This window comes from Artibeus jamaicensis, unplaced genomic scaffold (assembly GCF_021234435.1).
Source record: "Artibeus jamaicensis isolate MK-2021 breed Jamaican fruit bat unplaced genomic scaffold, CSHL_Jam_final scaffold_1964, whole genome shotgun sequence".
Taxonomy (NCBI): domain Eukaryota; kingdom Metazoa; phylum Chordata; class Mammalia; order Chiroptera; family Phyllostomidae; genus Artibeus; species Artibeus jamaicensis.
This window is the reverse complement of record NW_026522030.1, coordinates 57,400,802-57,427,300: the sequence shown is the minus strand read 5'-3', so window position 1 is coordinate 57,427,300 and position 26,499 is coordinate 57,400,802. Positions and strand designations below refer to the sequence as shown.

General features: G+C 38.8%; 1 protein-coding gene across 1 annotated transcript in view; it reads right to left on the bottom strand.

The window, feature by feature from the left end:
• The window catches only part of FOCAD (focadhesin), a 321,710-nt gene that overhangs the window by 55,206 nt on the left and 240,005 nt on the right, over positions 1 to 26,499 (bottom strand). The window contains exons 24-30 of the mRNA XM_053656269.1: positions 23,515 to 23,559; positions 19,079 to 19,187; positions 15,864 to 15,980; positions 13,189 to 13,427; positions 9,459 to 9,548; positions 2,583 to 2,730; positions 599 to 718 (exon numbers count right to left, since the gene is read on the bottom strand). Of these exons, the coding sequence (XP_053512244.1) occupies positions 599 to 718; positions 2,583 to 2,730; positions 9,459 to 9,548; positions 13,189 to 13,427; positions 15,864 to 15,980; positions 19,079 to 19,187; positions 23,515 to 23,559 (868 nt within the window). The remainder of the gene's footprint in view (positions 1 to 598; positions 719 to 2,582; positions 2,731 to 9,458; positions 9,549 to 13,188; positions 13,428 to 15,863; positions 15,981 to 19,078; positions 19,188 to 23,514; positions 23,560 to 26,499) is intronic.

Sequence of the window (26,499 nt, the reverse complement as noted above, 5' to 3'; positions counted from 1 at the left end):
AACCGCACCACCTCCATCTCCAGAAATCTTTTCACTTTGCAAAACGCACTTCGTGGATACAGACAGCAACTCACCATCCCCACTCCTCCAGGCCCTGGCAACCACCGTTCTACTTTCTGCCTCTACGAATCTGACTACTCTAGTTACCTCATGGACTCATATAGTGTGTGTCTTTTTCTGATTTCTTGTTTCACTCAGCACAATGTCCTCAAAGTTCAGCCCTGATGTAGGATAAGATTTCCTTCCTTTTTAAAGCTGAATAACATTTCAGAGGCAATATTTAAGGGTAGTTAATTTAATTTATAGACATTTAAATTTTCCTATACCTATTCAGTCATGAGTAGAGATTCTTTGCCTTGAATCTGCTAAAAGTTGAATCAGAACCCTCTACGTATTCATATTGAAAAGCCTCTCGGACACAGGGGATGAGGAGGCCTGTGCTTGTTGGCTCTTGCTGTGAGACGAGGGGTGGGTCAGGTGTCCCTGAGTTCTGGGTATGAAAAATATCCCATTCCACTCTAATCAGAATAAGTCAAAATTAGGGCCTAACAGCAGCATAAGACCCACAGAGAGAAACTCTCAGGGTGCGCATTCCAACCTGCTGGTTGTTCTCTACCAACAGTCGAAGCTTGTCCATAATGTCTTCAGCCTCTGCAGCTTCAATGATTCCAGCACTGAATGCTGATGTGCACACACAGCTAAGGGTATAGGCAAGGACCTGAGAAGAAAAGACAGCAGAAAAAAATTTCTTCATGAGGGAAAATAAAAGAACAAGGTTTAGTTGACACAAATAATTGGTCAAGCTTGTTCCTGGGATAAGAATTAAATTCAAATAAACCTACTGCAAACTGGCCATTATTTTGCTGCCCATCTCGTATTTCCTAACAATGTCATGAGATGGGAGTCATTATTCCTACTTTATAGATAAGGACACTGAGGCTCAATTATACCGAGTTAGCAAGCGACAGAGGTGACATTCAAATCAGGTCCTGAGACTCTATACCAAAAAATTCCCTCACCAACGCAGGACACACTGTCTACAAAGAGCAGAAGCAGATGCTCATCACAGTGGACGTTACTGATCGATACATGCTCTGATCCGAGGCCATACAGCAGGGGAAATGGCGACGCCACGGCGTCAAGGTTCCACAGTGGAGCACACTGGGCCACGACCGCGGGTTTCAAAGTTAGATGGATTGTGCAAACCAGAGATAGTACTACTTACTTCACAGCACTGTAGGGTAATTTAATAAGTAAATGAATCAATAAGTAAGTGACTAAATGAACAAATCACAAATAAAAATGCTGGGAAAAGAGACAGAATACTCGGGTGCATGTTCCATCATTTACTGGCTCAGTAGCGTCGGGCAAGTTAAACAATCTATTTGAGCCTTGAATTTGCAAATTAAAGTTAACTGCCCTTCCTTGCTATTTTGAATTTTCACGATGCAACGTCCCTTACAAAGATACTTTTAAGACAAAGTAGAAATGTTCACCTCCTAACACTGGTTTATACGGCATGGGGGAAAAAAGTGATTTCTAAGTTAGAAATTGTATAATAAAACATGAGAGAAAACAAAATGCTTGTCCAAGGCCTTATAAATCAAACAGTGAGCGGTCAAATGCCTCAATTATAAAAACCTTGTTTTCATTTATTAATCAAATTGCTCCTTGGTTCAATTTTTTCTCCTTTTGCTTAAAAAAATGTACTTTTAAATTATGCTCTGCTTTGAAAATAGAAATGTGGTGCATGTCTCAGAACAAAACTTCAACCCTCTGTGCCCCCAAGAAATTCACCGATTCAACAAGTCCCATGTCTGAAAGCAGAGTAGCTGAGCAAGGAAACACAGGAGCCATTATACCCTCATCAATAGCTCGTGGGCAGGCCCGGACGGATAAAATAGAATCTGCGCTAATGAGAGGGGGAGTCTGGCCAGGCCAATAGGTCGTCTCTAGCTCCTCCCAGAGAAGAGCACAGGCGGTCCAGCTTCACCTGGGCACAGCAGACACACACGCCTCCCACGTTCCCTCCAAACACGGTCAACTCTCAGAGACTGTGTCACATGAACTGCAATTCTGCATATTTTTGTGCCATAACAGAAAAAGCTCTTCATTTAATGTGGTAAAGGGAATTTCCTTAATAATTTTTCATGCTAGCTGACATTAAAAAAAAAACATGCCTTTTTGATCCGCAGTCTCTTAAGCTTTTTTTGGGACATCTTTTAAAGTTACATGGGCTAGGGCATAATTCTAAAACTCTCCATTTAACCTTCCTCCAGAAATTGCAGCTCTTCTTAGAAATTGCCTTCTAGTGATGCTGACTAAGGTTTTTGTATTCACTCAAGGCTCTTATCTTATATGCCACATTTAACTTGAAGTTGATTTAAATAGCTGCACAATTTGGAAAACCTTATGATCTCATATAGGTTGTTTGCTGCTCAGATTTTTCTCCTTATCCCAGTTGAAATTGAAGAAGAATTTAATGTCACAGTCACCAAAATATGGGAAGTAAAGAATGAAAAGGGAAGAAAACAAAAGAAGAAAATACAAAACGGGAAGAAGGCTGCAACCTGGTCTCCTACCTCCTGAAACGTCCTGCTCTGGCTCCCGCTGTCATCGAGGTATGCAGAGAGCTTGCGAAGCGACACTGCCACGTGAACTCGCGACTCCGTTTGGCTGCTGTGGCTCATGAGGGACAGAACAAGTCCAACTCCCAGGACACAGCCCGTGCTTGGATGCCAAAAAAAAAAAAGATGAGGGTTAACAATCACAGAAACCCATGGCATCGTCCTTCACTCTTCCTGGGAGTTTACAGTGCTCTGCAGCCTGAGGTGAGACGGCTGGATTCTAATTCTGCTGCTTGTTAAGTAAGTGTGTCCTGTGAAACACCACAAGTATACCACCTCCGCCCTCAAAAGGAAACCTTTGTAACAAAACAGGTAGCCCCTGCTAGTGCTGTGTATCTGCTGGAGAGCAACAAACAAGTAAAAACATGAAATAGTTGGACTTAAAACTCCATGGTGGGGAGAGGAGGCATAAGTGCTAGCTCTGCACCCAGAGAAATCTGTGGTCCTCTTTCCAGGCCCCACCTCCACGTTGAGTGAACTATGATTAACTATGTAAGAAGAGAAAAGACTCAATTTAAAGGTATGAGCTAAGGACGACTAATAACAAGGTGATTACAAAATGTAACACATGTGAGGTCCTGCTAAGTGCCTCATGTTTCCTAGTCAGCTTCAAGAAGTTGAATTTCTTTCTTAAATGACATTAATCCTGTTCTCCCCTCTGATCCCTCAAAGTACCAATGGGTCAGAGGAGAAAATGGACAGATGACAGGTTTGTCAAAAGTTACCCCATGTGATGATTCAGTTGGGATCTTGGACTTTGTGCCTCCGTTCTTTTGAAAGAATGCATATCCATTTAAAGAAATGAATTGTTCTCTCAGAAAACTTCCAGTTAGTATAAGATAATAGGGCTTTGATGTAATTTATTTCTAAAAAAGTTTTTTTTGTCATCGGTGCTGTTTTTCAAATTCAGGGAATGTTGAGTTTTTCAGGAATCCTCTTCACTCTGGCTTGGCTTGCCTCCCATCATGATAGACGCTGCTTAAGAAGACATTCCAGGGCTTTCTCCAATAACGTATTTTGACGCCTGTATGTTATACTATTTTGCTCTTATATAGCATCTCTCTCCTTGGCTGGCATCACCTTTGCATTGTTTCATGAACATGTTAGTTATTTCCTCCAACACCTCTGTGCAAACGGAACATCCACATCTGATAAGAGACACCCAAAGGAAGGGGATGATACAGGATTTGCTCAAGGTCACACAGAGCTTTTCCAGCAGAGCACAGCCAGATTTTTTTTTTTTTTTTTTGGGTAATTCCCAGCCTTCTGTTCCATCTGCCAAACCGCAGGCCCCTCTGGTGCCCCGCATGTTGCCGTGATGGAATGCCTATGAGAAGGCAGTATAGCTCAAGTGTTTTTCTAGGCTCTATTGCATAACAGTCTGGCACTAGAAAATCCTTTGTAAGGAAGCTGCTGCAGTAATAATCCATCATTAGTCAGGCAGAAATGCTATTACAGCTAGCATGAACTTAACAACAAGCTCAACTAGCATAATGCATTTCCAACCAGTTACATCGGCATCGAACATCTGAACACTGCATGCTGTTGAGACAAAGCACATATCTGAAAGACAGGCTGCTCTTCATCAGTATGGACTCAAGTCTTTCTTTTCAGTTTTTCTGTCTATACTGATAGAAAATTTAAAAATTTTGATAGAATTATATAATTTTGATAGAATTATACCAAAGATTTAGTTAGACAAAATGTGGTTAATACTCTGAAAAATTTGACTTTTGCTCCTTCTTGGACTATTAAGTTGCTACTTATGCTTAAGATTTCAAATGTGACTTCCTCAGGGACACCTTCCCCAGCCCAGCAGGGGACCTCTTTACTATTCTCCCACGGCACCCTGTACTAATTTACTTCAGACAATTTTAATTATAAACTGTGATGAGGATTATTTGGGGTAGTGTTTAATTACCATCCACCCCACTCACCAGCCTGCAGGCTACAGGAGGGTAGGTGCCCTTTCCATTTCTTCCTCGCCACAATGCCTGTGGCACCCAGGAGGCGGCTGGATGGGGACAGGTGTCCAACGAACACCTACTGAATAAGTGACCAAATGCAGAGATTCGAGGGAGTCTCAAGTGAGGAGAAGCACTCCCCAAAGAAAAACAACAATAAAAAAGGAAACCAAGACTTGGTTCTTTTGTTTAGTTGGAGGCAAAATTTGAGTTGAAAAATTCAATGACTACATCATGCAAGATTCCATCGAGAAAACTTGATTTCTATCTCCTGCCAGACTGATTTAAGAAACAGGGGTGTGTCAGGTTCACTGGGAAAAAGGATTCCTTCTGAGGCTTGCTTAAGTTCTGGGGTTCATGTTTCTCAATAAATAGGCAGTTATCTAAATCTTGTTTCTTGTGTTATTCTGGTTACAGAAAAATCTCTACTTCCTGAACTGATGCTCCTTTTTCACCATCTCCAGGCATATGGATACAAAGGCTTTAATCCCAGTTTTGCAGTTCACATTTATCTAAGCAACATCACAGCATAGTTAGTCCTGGGTTACCATTCACTAACAATTCTATTCATGCTACAATGGTAGTTACTTGACTGTTGTAATATACAAATACATAATCCAACTGTATATATGTATGCCAATATAAATGTTAGAGTGCATGCACCTACTGATCCACTAAATTGTTTCCTTCTATTCTGCCTCATTTTTCCAGCATGCACCAAGTAGGTAGTTCTAAATTTTATTTCTGATGTTTCCTCCTGATTTCCAACTCTTCTGTCTGTATTTTAATGTGTTTATTTTTGCCCTGAGTCTTAAGGACTCCCCCAAGTGCTTGGTTCAGCACTTCTACACACTGACTGCAAGCTGGCTTCCCTTTGCCGTATCTGCTGGCTCTAAACCAGGGCTAACTCGGGCAGAGGTGGCTTTCACATGTTCCTGTTCATTGAAAACAACAAGAAGTTAAGTGTTAGCGTGCCGAACATATGAGATAAAAACAAGTTATGTATAAAATTGAGGTTTTGGAATGGCTAATGTTAAGTCTTCCATAAGAATACTAATAAATGATAAAGAGAAATTGAGTTTTAAAATTATATGCCCTATTATGTCATTACTTATTTGAATGTCTTATCTAGGTATATTAAAATATCAATACCAAAAATAAATTCTGCAACTTAAAATCTATGCAATTCTGATATGTGTTGCTATACCAACAGAGATATAAGGCTATATTTTTCTAAAATTAACCACAGATAAATCTTCAATTCCCTAGTTTACTGTAGGCTATCTTGCAGATTAAGTACTGGGCCATCTAATAATTAGTTCTAATAACAGTTACCATTCGCATAGCACTTTGCCCTTTACAAAGTGCTATACAAACATTATCGTATTTGTGAAAGCTCAATAGCAATTAACCAAGGCTCTCAGGCGGATAGCATGACTAGTTAGGGTTTGTGAGGATTGCAATGGCACAAGTACCACTAGATGGCAGCAAAATGTAAGTGATAGGAGCACAAATACGGACCAGCCCAGGTGCTTCGTTCTTTCAGCAGGGCCATGTCCGCTAAATCAAGGAAACATGGTGAATTTGCCCTGGGTGAAGTCTATCACTTGAGGTAGCATGCTCCCAGACCTATTAACTACCTCCTGGTAATGCTTCCACTATTTCACTTGAGGGAAGACTACCCTAGACTCTTGCACTCTCATTAGACAGAGGAATACTTCATGCCATGAGCCAGGCATTCGAGCCTGAGACCAATTAGACACTCTTTCTTTTAATGGCAAGCAAGACCTGCATGTCAGAGAAAAATAATAACCTCCACACTGTCAAGGGTCAAATTGTTTTATATACTTTTTCTGATTAAAAAAATATTTATTTTATTTCACTCATTTTTCCTACCCCCTTCCCCTTTGGCAACCTTTAGCTTGTTCTGCGTATCTATGGGTCTGTTTCTGTTTTGTTTTGTTTATTCAATTGTTTTTTAGATTCCATATATAAGTGAGATCATATGGTATTTGTCTTTGATTTACTTCACTCAGCATAACACTCTCTAGGTCCACCCATGTTGTTGCAAATGGCAAGATTTCATTCCTTTTTATTGTAATATTGGGGCTTTCTTTATGTTGAAATGTTCTCAGTGCTGTACAATTTAAGAGAAAAATAGCTTTCGAGTCAAACAACCTAGGCTTTCTCTTCTCTCCAAGCTGTCACTTATTGTGTGACCTTGAATGAATCTCCTATTCGAGACATTTTCTTTATCAGTAAAACAAAATGACGATGATGCCCGCATATATTGGTATCAACATTTTGGTTGTAATCAGGGCTTAATTACATGAGAACTGAATGTGAAAATGCTTAGCACAATTTGTGGCTACTCCTTAACTATTAATTGGACCTCAAACCAAAGAGGGGAACAAGATAAGCACTGCTACCCACAAAGCATTAGAAATGGCAAAATACAAACCATCACTAAATGTAGGAATAAAGGGAGTTTTCAGAAGATAGGGGGAGGGTTTCTTGAAGAAACTGAGCTTTTAATTGGGCACTGAAAGACAAGCCAGAGTTTACAAAACGGACAGGAAATTTCTACCTGACTCTGTGGGATCAGTCCCCTGTCTAGGCCCACTCACTCATCCCTCCCCCAAACACAGCTGTTCCTTCAGAAGGTGAGAATAAGGAATAAAGGTAAGAATCAAGAAGTAAGAATCTCATTATTTTAAAAAGTTCATTTTAAAGTTAAATGTGCTTAGACATATTTAGTTACTACAGGCATGAATATCTATACTGTGGATAATTCAGCTATCCCATGGTCATCTTTACATTCAGATGACCTACCTAGAAACTAACGAAGATAACATTGGTTGGCCGAAAAGTCCATTTAGTTTTTTCCATAAAATAAAACACATTTTTCATTTTCACCAATAACTTTATTGATTTGGATATTTTGAATGTGTCAGCTACCTCCTGCGTGGTATAATGTTGAATGTTCTCAATTAATGTCTCGATTTGATTGCTATCGACTTCAACTGGTCTCCCTGACTGTGGAGCATCATCTAGTGAGAAATGTCCAGCATGAAACTTCGCGAACTACTTTTGACACATTTGACCAGTCACAGCACCTTCTCCATACACTGCACAAATATACATTTTTTGCATTTCAGTTATGTTTTTACCTTTCTTGAAATAATAAAGCATAATATGCCAAAAGTTGCATATTTTCTTCCACCTTCAATATTAAAAAGGCTACAGAAAAATTCACTGATTTTTGATAAGTTTTTAAAAAATGCACACTAATATGACAGCTGTTACAATACAATCTAACAAAATTGTCTCTAATGAAGTTGAAATGCTACTAGAGTCATCTTACAAAAAGAAACCCAAATGAAATTTTTGGCCAACTCAATGCATGAAAATCATTCTTGATTGTTTCAACTGGCTGAAAGTTTGGAGCATCTTAATCACAAAATTTCCCCCCAACTTTATAATACTTGAGCTGCAGCTGTGATGAACACGTTTGGAAAGAAGGCAGAAAAACAGAGGGAAGGAGAAAGGGAGAGAGAGAACCCATCTTACTCCTTGGTTGTAAAAGGCAACATCAGGGATTAGGCCTAAAATCTCAGCTTTTCATCAGACCCAATAACAGTTAAATGGCTCTATACTGTCTATTAATCATTTTCTATATTCAAGAAACTTCAATCATGCCACTGACCTCTTTTTCCATAATCAAAACCACACTCTAAACATGGCATGTCATCTCTAAAGTGCTTTGTGATAAACTGGGCGGGTGTCAAAGATTCCTATCCAATCTCAGCCCAAATCTGGAAGAACCTGCCATGACTACCTACTACGTGAAGATCTGGTTTTGTTTGTTCCTGATCAAATACTTGACACATGAAGTGACTTCTACCACCTAGTCTTTTGTTAGCCTGAACAAAGAAGCTTGAAGGTGTCAATGTAACCTTGGATCCTAAGTTCCTAAAGATCAGAAATGTGAATTCTGAATTAAATCCTATTTGGACAATGCCCATAATAGCAAAAACGTAAAGCTCATAAATTGGAAGTTAGTGCTTATAATCTATTAAGTTTCCAAGTAACCACAAATCCCAGATGATTCAAACCTGAGATTCCCAAACATGTGAAGTCCAAGAAGGTACAATTAGTCGTCAGTGGTATCAATATTTCAGAGAGCCTGGTAAAACCATATATTTTCCCACATGAGTCACACAGACTAATTGAAACACTAAATGTCTCACTCAATGAGTATGTTTAACACTGTTTTGAGGTATTTTTCCTGATTATTCCTTTTTTGTTCTGTTATATTTCATGATGGCAATGAGAAAATGAATTAAATTTTAGAATACATATTTCATTTAATGGACAAAAATGTTAAACATTTATGTATTTTGGGGGGCAACAAAAGGATCTATCAACACGGAGGAGGTTAGGAAACCCTGGCGTAACCTGCCTTTGTTTCCACTGTGACTCGTCTGGTACTGGATTGCACAGGAAAATCTAAATTATGGGCCAAAAACTCTTTTCGCCCAAGTGAATTTAAAAAATAGTTTATTTAAAAAGACTAACTCATGCACACAGCCTCCAAATATATGCTTAATATGACATTTCTGAGACAGAACTTAATGACAGCCATAAAATGACATTTGTTACTTTGTAGTAAAGCAAGTTTTCTCTTGCTGAAACACTGTTTTCAGAACAAATAAGCTTTAATTATAGATTTTTAATTATTACTGAAAGTTCTTTGCAAACCAATGTAAGATCAAGTCTGACAAATATCCCATCATAGAATACAAAGTTCATGGTGGAGAAAACTCATCTCTCAGTATCTCTTAGAGGGGAAAGGGGGCCAACATACTTGTATTCAAGACCACTGTCAAAGCAGCAGTTCTCCAGGGCATCCAAGGACTTCATCAGAAGAAGGTTCATCTGTTGGCCAGAACTATCACTAGGTAAAGGCGAAAGGAAGAAACGAATTATTTAAAGTCATGCAACTGTCTAAAATACTTACCATATAATATTTTGCTCTCAATATTTTACTGAAGATGCATTTATTTCAAAAAACATAAATGTAACAATCACTAATAGCAGCGATTCATATATACTTATTTTGTAGACAGAGAAACTTGAGTCCGAGAATTTATTCAATAGTTGGGTTTCTAAACATTAGAATTATTTGCAAACCAATAAACCCTAAAATTGCCTTTACAATTGCTTTTACCAATAAATCCTAAAATTGTTTTTAATGAGCTGAGAAAACTCAGCTCATTAAAACTTTTTTGTAACTGAAGTATAGTTGACACACGGTATTACATTAGTTTCAGGGGAACACTATGGTGACTCCACATTTATATACCTTATTAAGTGATCACCACAGTAAGTCTCATAATCACCTATTACCATAAAAGGTTATTGTCACATCATTGATTGTATTTACTGTGCTGTACACTGCATCCCTGTAACTTAACTTAGTTTATAACTGGAAGTCTGTACCTCTTATTTCCCTTTACTTTTTCATCTGTCCCCCCACCTTCTCCCTTCTGGTGTTAAAACCATCAGTTTGTTCTTCGTATTTATAATCACCAATTTGTTTTCTGTATCTATGAGTCTGTTTCTGATTTATTTGTTTGTTCCTTTTCTTTTTTTATCCTACGTATAAATGAAATCATATGGTATTTGTCTTTCTCTGACTTATTTCAATAGCATAATATTCTCTAGGTCCACCCATGTTATCGTGAATTTAGCCCATTCAAGTTTTAAATCACTACGGAATAAGAACCAAAGTAAGAATTCTAAAAATATTTCTAAGAGTGCTGAAGTGATTGTCTTCAGATATTTAATAAAACCTTTAGGCTGATATTATCAATAACTGCTCCAAATCTCTTTTAGCAAAGACTGTTGCTTTTGATTTCATGTCTCAATTATGGAGGTTATAAATAACATTCCTTTAGTTAATCTTTTTTAAAGTTGGGGGAACACCAGCCCTGTATTTTTCTCTACACTAATTGATGTGATTTTGTAACTGTCTTGGTGAGTACTATGACTTGTACAGTAAAATAAACTTAAAAGGTGGTTTTCTTCAGGCATAGCTATGGGCTTCGTCACCGGCACTCGATGGTCAAGGGCCCCAGCGGCTGCCTGCTTCTCACGCTGCCACCTCGGCCCCACTAAGTGGAACGCAGGCCCAGGAATGCCAACCAGCACGAGAGCTCTCTCTGGGTCTTCTCAAACCAAGACTACACTGATTTTGCTTGAGGTAAGAGATTAAATTTTGCAATGAAAACACATACACATGCACACACACTTTTAATAGCTTTAACTAAGTAAGTCCTAGTATAACTGTTCTGTGGAGTAAAATATATTTAAATATGCTAAACAAATGTTAAAGTACTAGTATCCTCTGGGAGTTATAACAAAAGCAAGCTTGAAGTAATATGCTTTCCTGAATAAATTCTACACTGGAATTTAAATTCAGGTGACTTTTTTTCATAAGCTTTAGCAAAAATTGGATTGATTGTCACAATTCTCTTTTACAAGGTGATTTTTCGTTCTTGAGAAAAACATACTGTCCTAATCCTGTTCCCTTAAACGGGCTACTTTGGGTCACTATGTGATGTCATTCACTAGTCAGAGTCGACAGCCCTCAAAGCATTTACCTTAATTTTAGAAAAATAGAAACTTTCTCCAAAAATATCATTATCTGATGACATAGTCATTATCTAGCAAAATATTTTTTTAGTACTAAAGGCACATATATTTCGGATTCCTCTGCTCTAAGAAATTAGGAAGGTGAGAACCATGAAAAACTATAGTGGTGGCTACAGCAGCCAAAAGGAAGATGCTACCAAACGCAGGATCATTACGTTAAATTTAAAACCTGCGGATATTCTGAGGGCACTTTGCCACGGGAAGGGCTTCCTCAGGCCTTCCCCAGGGTTTCCTGCAGGTGCAAAGTCAAGTTTAGAGAAGATGGGGTGCAAGGCAGTCTAGGAGCCGGAGAGGAATGCTTTAGGGGAATCACCATAAGTTTCTCCAGGTAGTACCATTAAATTAACCACTAACACAAGCCTGTCAAGCCTTAAAACCAGCAGCATCTCATCCAAAACGCATGACAAAGGGAGCCACGGGATGAAATGAGTGGCCTGGAATTAAACTGCCAGGGCTCATTTTTAGTCGTGAAACACGTTACTTGGAAAGATCTAAAGAAAGGCCACGGACACAGATGGTGAAGAGACTACCATTTGTCGCATCATGGCAAAGGAAGAGAAAAATCATTTTTAAGTTTTAAGTCTTCAAAAATACTTCACGTTCACACCCCCCCAACACACAATGGAGCAGTGAACTCGCATGCTAAGGGCAGTGCTTTGTTCCTGTCCAGGCCTCTATACTAACACTGGTGAACAGAACAAAATGAACATTCTGGAAATATTTCATTTATGATCACAAAGACTAATCCAAATCTTCCTAATCATTTGACAGATGTTTCCAAGAGCCAAAATGATTATTTGAAATAGGTTATTTCCCTAAATCAATAGCAATTTTCATAAAGTTTCATATATTGGCATTTGCACAAAACTCTGTAAATTACAAATGAAACTTCACCACTGGTTTTACACTAAAATCTAAATATAGCATCATGTCATCTGGCTTATCTGCATCAACAGCATTTCTTGCCTTCAGACAGACAGTTCACTTCTGCTAAGCAGGGAAGCTTAATGACAGCTAATGTCGCCCAGGATTCCTCTTCTCCCTGCTACCCCATCTCCAATGCCGGAAAACGGGGATAAATGCTAACTCAGTGACATCTAAATATTCATGATACTCAAATATTCATGCTCTACCACACTGCAATAAATTTAGGTATATAAAATTCTGAGATTTGTTATAAAATAAAAAATAAAATGAACATCAAAACTAGACTCATGTACAGGAAAACTTTCCACATTAGTGGAATTTTCCACCTGGGTCTTTGATAGTCTATTAGCACCATTCAAGAGGAAAGCCAGAAAATGAGCAATCAGAATGAATAAACCACACAGTATAATATGCACAGATTAAGACTCTCTAAGGATTATAAAACTGTGGCCAGGCCACAGGTTAAGAGCAATATTTAAAACTGGGTACATATAGTTCTCAGGTGATTCACGCAATTCCCATACCCTCAGGCACAAGGAACACCCCAATCCTTTCCTTCCATTTTACAGTGATATCAGTAAAGGATCGGCAATTATTTTCACCCTTATAAGCCAGGAACAAAAGCAGCTTTTCTTTATTTATTGCACCATAAGATTAGACTTCCCCTCATATCTATTACACAGATGTATTCAGTGCTTTCATCTAAGCATGAAATGATTTTCAAGTCATTTGTCACTTTAATAAGAGCAACCCTTAAAATACATTAATAGCTATGTGATGGTATTTTAGAAAGACAAATTCACTCATAAAGAATACATGATCAACTTGCCTATCTCAAAAAGTTTAGCAAGCATGTAATTTCAGATAAATGCCTATGTATTTGTATGTATGTGTGTAAAATCCTCCACCTATACCACAAAGAGGAAAAGCAAGGCTATTTTAATAAACTGTACCTGAGTTTCTCCTCACACAAACGAGAGAGAAACATCCCCAAAGCAAGGCCCATGTGGATTTGCACAGCTTGAGACTCATCAGCACTTGGTTTCCCAGGTAACCTGGCAGTCAGCATGTTCAGGATTTCCTCAACCTTCTCTTTGCAAGAGATAATGAAAACTGGCACCAGGAGAGACAAAGCCGTGGCGGCCGCAGAACGGGCGATGGCACTAGCTGTGTTTTCACCAGAATAGGATTTCTAGGACACGCCAAAGAGAGAAAACAGGGGGTTGGCCTTTTGTTTAAAACATGAAGGAAACATACCTATCACAAAACACTATGCAACAATACAAACTTCTCTTAGATCCACCTCTGCCAAGCAAACAAATAACTTAAAAAATCTGTTTCTGCATCTGACTATAGGTTTACGGTTTCACTCTTACTGAGATGATTTGCTACTAAACAATCTGTTAACTAATAATATCCTTTTAAATTCGAAAAATTAAATTATAAGTGCCTCCTTTTAAAGGGTGTGAATTCCCTCACTAGAAAACCTGAAAGAATTTCAATGTTTTGAAAGCCCACATGTGTATGTAATGAAAAACCCAAAGTGAAGCAGTCCAGGCTTGAAAAAAGCACCAAGCCATATTATAAAGGTCCAGAAAGCCAGGAATTTTCTAGGAGAGACAGACTGAGGTGGGAGTCGGGGGTGGGGGAGCAGTTTAAGTTTAGTGTGGAGGGACAAGTGTAAATTTTGCACAAGGATCTATTGGCAGATCTCCCAAAATCTTTGGTGGGAACATTTCCCAGTAGATGGATTATTTCCTACAGGGGGTTAATTCCTTTTAATTAAAAAGGAAGTTGAAATCCTAAAAGCCTCTGGTTACAAAGCAATAACCAGCTACTGAAAATGAAATGGAGAGCCCTATATGCTCCTTCCTATATGCAGTTATGGGAAAAGAAATGAGTAACAGCCCTAATACCATGACAGGGCAGCTGAATATGAACAGCTTCCAACAGAGCCTCCTATTTGAGAGTTCCAGCAGGCATTATATACACTTACAAACATGTCTCAAGTGGGGAAGGAAGTTCGTTTATCATTCCTCACTATTACCCACTTCAAATTTTCAGACACACCATAAAGGCTGTGTTGTCTCTTATAGACCAAGCATATTAAACAGTGTTTTTAACTCTATAGTCCTTTGCTCTCTAAGCTTTAGTACTTTAAGGATAAAAATCAAGCATGTGCTACGGTATTCTTTTAGTTAATACACCGCTATTATGGCAATGCTTCTCAAATGACCCAGCTGCTAGGACGCTGAAAATTTAAAAAGTGACTTTTGAAACAGTGCTTTGAAAAATTATAATAAGGCAAAAATCACAAAGGTAAGAGGCAACAATGACCTAGCTAATAAGGAGATTTTGGTTTTTAGTGTGCAAGAACTAAGTAGTGTTATTAGGAATCTATACAATATCCTGTCCTGCTCAGATAGTCACTGCAAAGACTTCCACATAAGCTAACAATTTTTTTATCCATTATTAAAGAAATAAGAACACCTCGACAGAAAACAAACTGTCACCAAGAAAGTATTTCTGTGAGAAAAAAATCTACCTTCCAATTTAATTCTACATTATCTAGTAAGGCATTTTACTGTCCTCAAGCACGGTTGAAAATCTAGTTCCACACCCGAAGGACACATACCAGGTCCTCCCAAGGGCAGGGGGCAGAGGCACAGAGAGAAGACCCAAGGCGATGGAGTTCCGGGCTGAATTCGGGATCTTAGCAACTGTTCGGGGCCTGTGCTATATTTTTATTCTAATCGACTATAATCCTCTGCCACTCAGCTGACTGTCCCATGACCACTGTAATTCCCACACAGGTAAATAAAGCATTCCCTCTAGCCAGTGAAGGGAAAATGAAACCTAAACAAAGTAAGTGTGTTTTCAATTTGCTTCAAATCTTACAATATAAGCAAGGAGAAAGAAAATGACTAAGTAATAGGTATTTTGTTTTGATCAGTGGTATTACTTTGTATTTATAAAGTATGTCATAATTTTCAAAAGTTTTTTTCCATATATTATACAATTTGATGCCCACAACCTTTTATAAAGTTGGCAAAGTGTTAATTCTTACCTTCATTTTACAGATAAGAAAAATAAGATGATGGGTTTGGTGTCAGGTCAACAGTAACAAAACTAATAAAGGATGAAGCTAAGGCCATAATCACTGTAAGACAATACTGCTCAACTGCCTCATTAATAAACAGGGAAATAAAGGTCCTCAGAGATTAAAGGAACTGCCTATGCTCACACCCCCTGAAACGGGGGGGAAATCCTATGACTAGAAACTAGGATCCCCCATTGTCAGCCAGTGCTTATTTTACTGTGACTAAAAAAGCTCTTGACTCTGACTCACACATGAGTATAACCTAGAAAGCTTCCAAAATGCTGATATCCAGGGCCTACCCATGAGCAATTAAGAGATAAGGCCTATACATCTGTATTTCTTTTTCCAATGATACACACACACACACACACACACACACACACACACACACATTTATTTAAATATCCCTAAGTGATTGTAATGTACACCTAAGAATCATTATATAACATCATGGATTTCATGTGAATAACTGATATGAGTAGAATCAACCCTTGAGTTTTCTAATTATTTTTTGTTTCTCAGACTTACGTAATAAAAACAGGAGAAAAGTTGTCCTCTGGGTTGGTAGTGGCTATCCACAATGACCAGGAGAGTATCACACACCATGGAAACCCACTCTTTCATTGAAAGGAAATTAGGTTGAACCTGCAGATGAAGAAAAACATGAACTGATGATGGAGAAATTAAAAAACTTAAACATTATTTCTAGATTTAGGGTATAGCCCCATTCTGAATTAAAGAATGAAGTGCTATCATCAAAAAGTTCACTTCAAGGCCATGGCTGTTGTGGCTCAGTGGATTGGGAACCAGCCTGTGAACCAAGGGGTCACCGGTTTGATTCTGAGTCAAGGCACATGCCTGGGTTGCAGGCCAAGTCCCCATTTTGGGGCATGTGAGAGGCAACCAGACATTGATGTTTCTCTCCCTCTCTTTCTCCCTCCCTGCCCCTCTCTGAAGTAAATAAATAAATATAAATCTTAAAAAAAAAAAGTTAACTCGACCTGCCAGGACTAAGAAGGTGAGTAGGCATTTGACGAACAGACATCCCCTGTGCCCCAGTAGGAGTGTTGACCTTCCATACAAAACTTAGAAGTGAGAGGATGGGGGCTGCACCGCAGAACGGACTCAAGGGCCCCTCAGGGCTCTCCTGAGTTCAGTGAGAATAAAGTGGGGGTCAAAGGGAGAGATGTACAGAGAAAGCAGCTAGAAATTTCTCAATTTTATGATGTCATTTCACAAAGGGGGCAATAAAGCGGCTTGCAAATTTTTGAGCGCTATTCCTAGCATTTCTGCTATCACCGTATATTTATATTTCAAGAAACATCACAACATTTCCCCAGGTAATCAGTTATGAAAACATAATTAATTTTCAGTTTGGAAAAGAGAATGTAAAAAAAAAAAACCAATGACAAAACTCAACTCACTTTGAAAAACAGGACTTGATTTTAAAAGTCATTCATGACCGTGGATGTCAAAAGCATTCATTAACTCACATGGTATTTTCAGATCATGCAAACTAAAGGTCTGTGCAGTGTTAAGTAGCTCCTTGGGTGATCCTCAAATCTAAGAAGACTTCCTTCTTGAGATCATTAGCTGTTGATCATATGCAGATTTAAATGAAGTTTGAAAACTTCAAGTAATGAGATCTTGAGTTTGTACTGAGTAACAGCTAACTGTCAAGGTCATCAAAAATAAAGGCAACGCCCTGTCTCCAGACTGTGTGGCTTCTCCGTGTACTATACATTACAGTGCAGAACAAAGACATGGGGGAATAAAGAAGACCAAGAGAGCATGGAATTCAAACTCTGAACTAGAATCCCACTCATTACTGGGGTGAAGTAACATGTACAGCTGCATGGCTCTTATTAAAGGATACAAAACATTTCCTCTCTTAAAAATTTCATCTTTCCATCATTAAAATAAGATGCTGGGTTTAAAAGTAAGTTTTTCTATAGTAAGTAATTGCTGTTACATTTCCCTTGACCTTTTTCCCTTCTGCACATGTAATTAATATTGGTAGCTTTTGCCACACGGCATCATCTATTTTCTTGTTTATTGGTAATAGTGCCCTTTGGGGAATTCCTCCCCTATGATTTGAAGCTTGATTAAATGCTCAGTCAAGCTACCTGTCCTACCCTACCCGAAGTGTAGGAACCCATGGAACTCTACATCCTGGACGAGTGATGCAAAGACAGTGAATGAGTAGAGCTGATTCGTCCCAGTGTGAGGGAGGGCTGGGGGAAGGATCTGCTGAGATGGCTCGGTACCTGTCAGACTTGGCTTGGTTACTGTTATTCCCAAAATCCAAGTTTTAACCTCTGCTTTCAGTCCCTTGAGCGCCCAGATTCCTTATCCTTCTAGTTTCTTTTTTAAATGAGAGCCATTTTCTTTGCTTGCAACCAAAAACTCCACCATGAAATAAATCAGTACAATAGTGCAGGTTGGCTTAGCAGTTAATAACATAGGCTCTGGAGCCAGACTGCCTGGGTTCAAATCCTGGGCTTGCATTTGCTGTGTCACCTCAGGAAAGTTGTGTAGCCTCTCTGAGCATTTGTGTTTAACATGGGCAAGAATATTACACTTACCTCCTGGGTGGCTGTAAAGATAAAATAAGTTAAAAAACAGTACAGATGGTCCATAAGACACTCTGTGGCAACAGAGACAAGCTGAATAACAATGAAAAAGTCTAGTTTTTGCACCAAGAAGTGAAGAAGTATATGGTGATGCTGATGATAATGGTGACTATTATTGTGAGGTTAGTACCTACCAGCCATTGTGTTTTCCATATTAATTCACTTAACCTTTTAACAATCCTGTGTGGTTAGTACTATTATCCCCATTTTAGGGGGCAAACAGGCTCTGAAAAGGAAAGTTAGCAACAGCAGGCCATAGAGCTAGCTAGTGCATTTTTCGGACTATAAGACGCACTGTTTTTACCATTTCTTGCTTCAAAATTTCCCCCTCTAAAACCTAGATGCGTCTGGGGTTCACACCATAAAACATAGCTAGGTTTTAGAGGAGGAACATAGCTAAAAAAAATTTGAAGCAAAAAATGTAAAACAGTGCGTCTTATAGTCCAAAGAATATGGGTAAGTGCAAGTATCAGGATTTGAATAAAGAACTCTACCACTCCGAAGCCCATGCTCTTACCACTGGACTATATTGTCTCCAGATACTGATAGCTACTAGATAATGGGGCTTCTAAGAAAAATAAATCCATGCCTTTTTATTTTGACAGATATGAATTATCTGAAAAAGTATATTGGAAATGAACATTGGCCAGCTCCCCAGATGTTTAATTAAGAAATAAATGCCTTGCAAAAATGAATAGGCACTTTGTCATTGACATCTACAATTAAAATGCAAAGTATAATTTCTTTTCAGTCAGTAAACACTGCTTATTTATCATTTCTTGACAGCACTGTTCCCTTTCAGTAAGCCTAGTTAACCTCCTAAGATTGGTTACCACTAATGTAATCACAAAAAGACAACCCCTGTTGCATAAAATTGGTACCTTCAAATTGAAATGACCACTTAACTGTGATGGAGAAAGCAAAACAGAAAAGCTGCAAAGTGTCTGAAGGACACTACAGATCACAGTGTAAAGGCCCATCCACCAGCACAACTTGGCGCTGCAGGCACACACTGGAACCTCCTGAATTCAGAGTCAGGCTTCCAGAGACTCCTCACTTTTCAAATGTCACACAGCCAAACCCCACTGGTTCACATCACCCTTAGCTCACCTCCAGGACCCCCTCGGCATCTGAGGAGAGGCTGGCTTCATGTCTGGATACGACGACAGCAAGGCTGCTTAAGGCTAACAGTGCATTGCCTTTAACCACTGGGCTGTCCCTGTTTAAAACAAAATAAAACAAAAATTCCAAGAGATGAATTTGGGGCATTAACTAGAAGAAAAGAAGGAGCTATTATAGGGACGGCAGAAAGATCAAATAGCACTTCTACGCCTTCACTGCATCTCGTAGACACAACTCTGATGTTCTCTGACGCCAGTAGCTTCCTTTCTATCTTCTGACACTGGTGCTGATTTTTAACTCTGCTTATAGATGGAAGGTCAGTCTACTTTTTTGTAACTTAAAAATCCAAGCTCATCATAACTAAGTTCTTCCTAAAATGTTTATTTCATCATTTGACATTATATTTCCTTAGCTATCTTCTTTGGGCCAATATAAATGTATTGACTTATTCTGGAAACACGACCAAGGACAGTTAGGGGAGTAGGTCCAACTGGATGGAACTGGCCTCTGCCTTCCTGGGAGCACTGGTGTGTGGAACCGGCTTCCAGCGAGCCACTCAGACAGCACACTCTCCTAGCAGCCTGACGACTGGCAGCTCTCCTCGCTCATTATTAGCCTCCCCCATCTCTTACCACGTCAAAGCCAGCAACCTTAAAGTCAGTTTGTAATGTAATTTTGAGACCCTAGATAAGACATTAAAAAAAAAGACCTGTTTTTAGGCTAAATGGCGAGTTTTCCTTTCCATCATCCAAATGGTAGTTTTCTAATGTTATTAGCAAAATCTTAAATTTGACTTCTGAGTTTAGTATCAAGAAATAGCCCTTTTAACATACTCACCACTTGAAAATACACATGTAGTGTTATTCCACAATTCCAAAATTGTACACTATGAGATGTTCCTGGCTTGCCAACTCTGTCCAAACAGAACTTGGGCAGCGGAGCACACATACTGTCAGATAGTTCAGTTCTCAGTTAGCCCTAGGATGGACTGTGGGTTCCCATAAACACCAAGAATGTTTCCTTAAACCTAGACCTGATACCTAAACTTGAATAAAGAACTGTTCCCTATTTATCCCAGTGCTGGAATAGAAAAGATATGTAGGATAAAGAAGACAGAGTCATGACTGAATGTGAGTTAGTGAGTATTAAAAAACTAGTATGCACATGTGTCCTTGCATTTTTTGCTTCTGTTCGGCAGGAATCGGACTCAGGATATGCCATGATCAAATCTGTGCGTCTATCTATTCATCCACTCCCTCCTTCCTTCTCTCTCTTCCACATGGGGCTGGTTAGGCTCAGTGAAGACTCACTCTGCACACTTGGTCATTTTGTTCACCAATTTCTTCCTTATTTCAACCCTCTATGAGACCTGCCTTAAGTTGATGAGACAACATTTATATTGGGGGATTGTGTGAGGGAGAAAATAAGGAAGACTTGGGATCCAAGCAGGTGGCTTCACTGAGGTTTTGCTTGAGTTCTGCAGTTGGGATTATTGGGGATGCATAGAGCTAACAATAGCATAAGAAGTGAGGCAAGATCTGGGCACTCCTAGGTAGCCTAGCCATAAAAACATTTAACAAAACCAAAATTAAATCTTTTATTTCTCTGATCTCTTCCCTTTAGCTGAGAATGTCCTGAAGCCTGTCTTGCTACAAAATGGTCATAAATTCCTAAATTTAGAAAAAAATAGTTTTAAATTCTCCGTTATCTGCAGAATTCCCAAAACGTAGATGGTCACTGGAAATTGGTATCACATCTTTTAAAACAAGGATAGTAAACAAGATAAAATAAAAAGTACCTTTTTAACTCTGAAATTCTGAAAGAGAATTTAGCCTTTGTTTTAAAACAGTGCTCTAAATAATTTTATTTCAAAAGTTTTATTGGTCTTGACATTCCAGAGCATGTATTGTTTCTTGTAAAATGGAGGAAGATGTATTTTAAACTACTGCTAATTAGGACTTTGATTACAGATTAAATGAGAATTTGGACATTAATCTTTGAATAGAAAAAAATTAGTCCGCAGCCCTGCTCAGTGTCTCACGAAGGTGCCGTGACTAGCTCTTCATCATCTATGTACTCCCTGCACGCCTAGCCCAGTGACTTATGGAGAGAAGACACTCAGCACATATTTAGTGAAATAAAGTCAAGGAGGAGCTGGCCAGGTGAAAATCTACAACTGGTTCAGCAAAAACTCATCAACTTATTGATGAAATAACTATCCCCTACAGTCAAGCAGGAGTCACTAATTTGCATAATGACATGTCAGCATCAGTACAATATTTATCTAGGCAACACCACTGACATTTTAATTAAATTGTCCTCTGAAACAAACTGATGCCATTAACCTAATTAAAAAGCGCATAAAAGGATGAGCTATGATGATGCTTTCTCAGGGACAAAGTATTATGTTACATATTAGTAAAGTGACCCAATCCCTTGGGGATTTTTATTTTCAGGTTCAAATCTATCTAATAACAGTGAAAATAAACTTACATCAATCATCAGGTTTTATCTGTGTTCTGATTCTCCCTTAGCCCTATCCCAGACACTTTAGAAACAAATGCTCTCAAGTGAGCAAATCAGTCTAATCCTGTTGGCTGATGTTTTACTTCCTGCATTTAACTTATAGCTCAGAACAAAATAAGTCCTAGGCTGGCCCAAAGCAGCCCACAGTAAGTCCTAGGCTGGACGGCCCCTGGTCCAAGGAACAGAAAGCTCAGCAGACAGGAGGTGGTGCTGGGGTCCTCACTTGGTTGGAGGAAGTCAGAGGGAAAAGTAAAGGGAGGGCGGCAGAGTGATTTTTCCCCTGCTCTGTCATTAGTCCTTTGGCCTCCAGACCTGAATTACCTCCTGCTCACTTGCTGTCATGCCCAGTACTGTCAGGATTGCTTTAATAAGATAAGGTCTATAAAATGCTTTGAAATTTTTGATGAAAAGGTAGTGCCACGAAAACATGAATTACTCTTACTCTGTACCACTGAGAATGGGAACATCTTAGGGATTAGCCATGAAACAATGCTTTGGAAGTCTGAAGATTAAAGTCTTGTTGAAATAAAATTTTCGAACAGAAAATATAAAAGCAACTGGAGAGGCATAATTATGTCTGTTTTAAAGGAAAGATGCTAGTTTTTTCAGTACTCAAGCTTTTTGCTGCAAATATCAGAGCACCATTTTAAACAGGTTATTAGTATATAAGTAGACTAATAAGACAGAGCAAACAATGAGAGGTAAGGTGGAAGGCAGCCCCCATCCCAGCACCTCCTCCTCCCTTCCAACATGCAGCTGAGCGCTCTCCCACCGCGGCTGTAATTCACCAAATCAGATAAGTAGAAACAGATGAGTCCCTATAGAAGCCTCTTGGTACTTTGATTTTCATTTTGTCAACAGATACATCCCGGTAGTGTCCAGGTGCCTCCCTCAGCACTGAGAGCTTGGGAGGATCACCACTTCTATTTGACTTCATTCAGGAGGCATGAGGCTGAGGAGTGATCCTATTAAGTGCCTCTTTAAGAAACTACTGGTAGAAAGCTAACTCCAAGGTAAATCATTTTTTTAAGGCAAAATCTACTTAGTTAGAGAGAGATAAACTAAACTGCAATGAAATATTTCCCGATAATGGAGTTTCAGGGCACATGAAATCTTTTAGGTCAGAGACATATCTGTATTGTTTGGTGAGTAAGAAGAAAGGATGTCAAAGGATGTCCAAGAATGTCGGCAGCTAAAGGTGAAGGTGGAAGGGAGGAGTGTATGTAGCTGGCTGTAACTTATTGCCCGAAACAATCAGTCAGCTTGTTAACAAGTGAAACTGATGAGATTGTCTAAGCACATTAATTAGAGTATAATTTTCTTAGCTGGCTTAAGATAAAAAGCCTCAAGATAGTAATACTCATTATTTTTTGTTAAAACAACCATAAAATATGACTGAAACTGCCTTTTTTACTGGATCTTCACATTCATTTCTAGCATTTAAAAATTTGATTTTTAGATACCCTGGACCCGATAACACAAAAGGAATAAAAGGAAGTACTACTCTGCTTTATTTGCTGACAGTTGAGATTTAATAATGTATTTATTAAAACACATTAGCAATTTCCTCTCACCCACCACCCCTCTCCCACATGAACTAAATGAGAATTTAAAAAAATCTAAGTCAGCACGGGGCACTTTGTTACCTGTATAACCTCAGGAGACTCTTGATGTAAAAGTATGTATTTGTACTGATTCTTTTGTATTTTCACAAAAAGACATTTAGTAAGAATTAACTTAATATGAGAAAGGATAACAACTGATTTTTTAAAAAAATAACTGAAAAGTCCTTCAAAATTATTAAAGTTATGAAATACCTAAAAGGGGAAATTGTATGTACATGGCATGGAAAAAAAGGTTTACAGAAAAATTTTAGCAAGAGAGTAAACAGATCTTACTTTGCAGCTGACTTGGTGATCTCATCAGTCAACATGTCTCGAACCCTGCAATTATGATGGAAAGAAAACAGGTATAAGCATTTATAAGCAAGAATCCAATCTTTTGGCTTATTCACCAATTAATAAGAATGTTTAGAAATTATTCCAGATCTAAATACCACATATGTAGAATTTTAGTGGAAGGTGACAGGACTGTAATAAGGGCTTTACTTCAAAGACTGCCATCTTCCTATTCCTTCGGTCACTTAGTGGAGGGAGAAGGAGGTGAACATAACTAAGGAGGGATGTGCAGGCAGTGTTGTGATGGGGTCACCTCATGAACGAATTGGAGAGTATGTGTGTCCTTTTTTAATACTTTGTCTACGGTGGTCTGAATGTTTGCATCCCTCCATGTTTACATGGTGAAATCTTAAATACCAATGTACGGTATTGGACATGGGACCCTTGGGAGGTCATGAGGGTGGAGTCCTTTAAAAAGAGACACCAGAGAACACTCTCTTTGTCCTCTCCCTTCCTTTCTCTCTTCTCCCTCCCTTCTCTCATTGCCACCTCCCCCACCTGAAGACACAGGGAGAAGGAAGCAATGATCTCCCAGCCTCCAGAACTGTGAGAAGTAAATATCTTGTTGTTTAAGCCAAATCTATGGTATTTTTGTTATAACAGCCTGAACTAAGACATTTACTGTTTTTTTTACACAAGAATGCACCAGAACAGCAATTTACTATTTCTGAATTGTAGATAATGGAGTAGTCACTATGTACATATATGAAAGAAAGCTCAAAACATTGGTTGTAAAATCACTCTGAAGCTAAAACAAAATAACTACACTTGTACATTTGAAGGAAGGTAATGCTCGATTCAAATATCCACAGGACACAAAATTCTTTCAGTAGATAAGCCTGGAGACAAGGTGAAAAACAACCACTGACTGCCACCTTTATATTTGGAAGAGGATACAGACATTTTCACTACCTACTTTGAGTTTTAGATGCAAAGTTTTTATAAATATTATGACATTTTGCAAATATAAGTTATATTTGCATTCATAAATATTTTCATTCAAAATCTAACAAAATCTCAGCCATTCCCCACTCTCTGAGAAATGTCATTCCTAAGGGCCATTTCTTAAGTTTTTCAGTCGCAAACTGTTCCTATAGACTTTTAACTTGTATTTTATAAAACCGTTGGACAATAAATTCTCTAAACTGTACAATCTCAGTCTTCCTAAATGGAAAGTAGTACAGTTAATGTACTCTTTTGTTGGTCAACATGGAATATCTACAAATATTCCATGATGACAGGCCTGTACTGACTTCCACGCAGGGCCAAACCACTCATAAACTAGTTCTCTCCTTTTACCCATCTCTTCCCGCTGCCACATCATCAATATTTCCTTTTCTACTTGTACTACTCCCCTTATCATGTGAACATACTGAAATAACTACCATTTTTAAATAAGAAAGAGTCCTCCAACTATGGTCCCATTTCCCTGCTTCTCATACCTCAGAACTCATTTGAAACACTCTATACTTGACTCCAGTTCATCTCCTTCCACTCTCTAGAGCCCCCCGTAACCTGCCTTTTGTTCCCTGAACTCTGCCAGAGGAGCTGCTATCCTGGCCATCACGACTTTCAAGAGGCCAAATAGAATTCCCAACTCTCAGTCCGCATCTTTTGCTACTTCACAGTAGCATCTGACACAATTGGTTGCTTCTTCCTTGAAACACTTTCTTCCCTTGGCTTTTAAGAGTCCAAGCTCTCTTGGTTTTCTTCCTATATCACCTATTACTCATTTTCTGTGTGCTTTATTGGTTCCTTCTTCATCTTCTCCGTTTCTTTTTTAAAAAGGATTTTATTTATTTTTAGAGAAAGGGGAGGCAGGAAGAGAGGGAAAGAGACATTGATATATGAAAGAAACACCGACTAGTTCCTTCTTGTACGCCCCCACTTGAGGACCTGACTCACAGCCCAGGCAACTGCCCTGACCAGGAAGTGAACCAGCAACTTTCTGGTTTGTAGGCTAGCTTTCTACCAGTAGTTTCTTAAAGAGGCACTTAATATGATCACCCCTCAGCCTCATGCCTCCTGAATGAAGTCAAATAGAAGTGGTGATCCTCCCATGCTCAGTGCTGAGGGAGGCACCGGGACACTACCGGGACGTATCTGTTGACAACTGATATCACCGACTGGAGGTCCAATTCGGTATCTCTGGCCTAGCAAGTCACAAATCTGATTCCTTCCATACATAGGCCCGCTTTTCCACTGTCTTCCCCATCTTAGTACATGGGATCTCCATACTTTCAGTTATTCAGAGTTAAAATATTGCAGTTATCCTTGACATCCATCTGTTTCTCACATTCTTCATTTAACGTATCTCTACATATTTTGAAAAGTACAGCCAACACACCACCTCCACCGAATGATCATTTTCAGAAGATGAAATTAAAACTACACGTACAAGATAATAGCAAATAGGAAGCAAAATCCAAATTCCTAATCTCTAATCATAAATCCAATGTCATGTTTTCAACTGCCGTGTTATTTTAAAAACTAAATCTAGAAAATGAAAGTTAGAATTAGTCACAGACATACACACATGTGTACACACACTTGCGCGCACACACACAGCTTCTGCTTTTCTACATATGTCAACTGTCAGTAATAAAAAATCTAAAACCAAGTAGCCTTTGAACAGGTTTTTAGATTAAAGAAACCTGACACTGTAGGCAAAACAATTTAGATTCCGGGAACTTCTCTTAGATTTAGGCTGCTGCAACATTACTCTGACAAGGTATTAATCCCAACCTATGTAACAATTTAAATTGCCTTTAATGTGCCAGCACTTAAACATTTCTTGAAAACATAGTGGGAATTCACAAGGAGATGTCTGCCAAAGAAATTAAAACCCTGATGTGGTAATAAAGTTGCTCCTAATCATGAAGCCATCTTGGGAAGAGAGGGGCAGGGGGAGTGGAAGGTATTCTT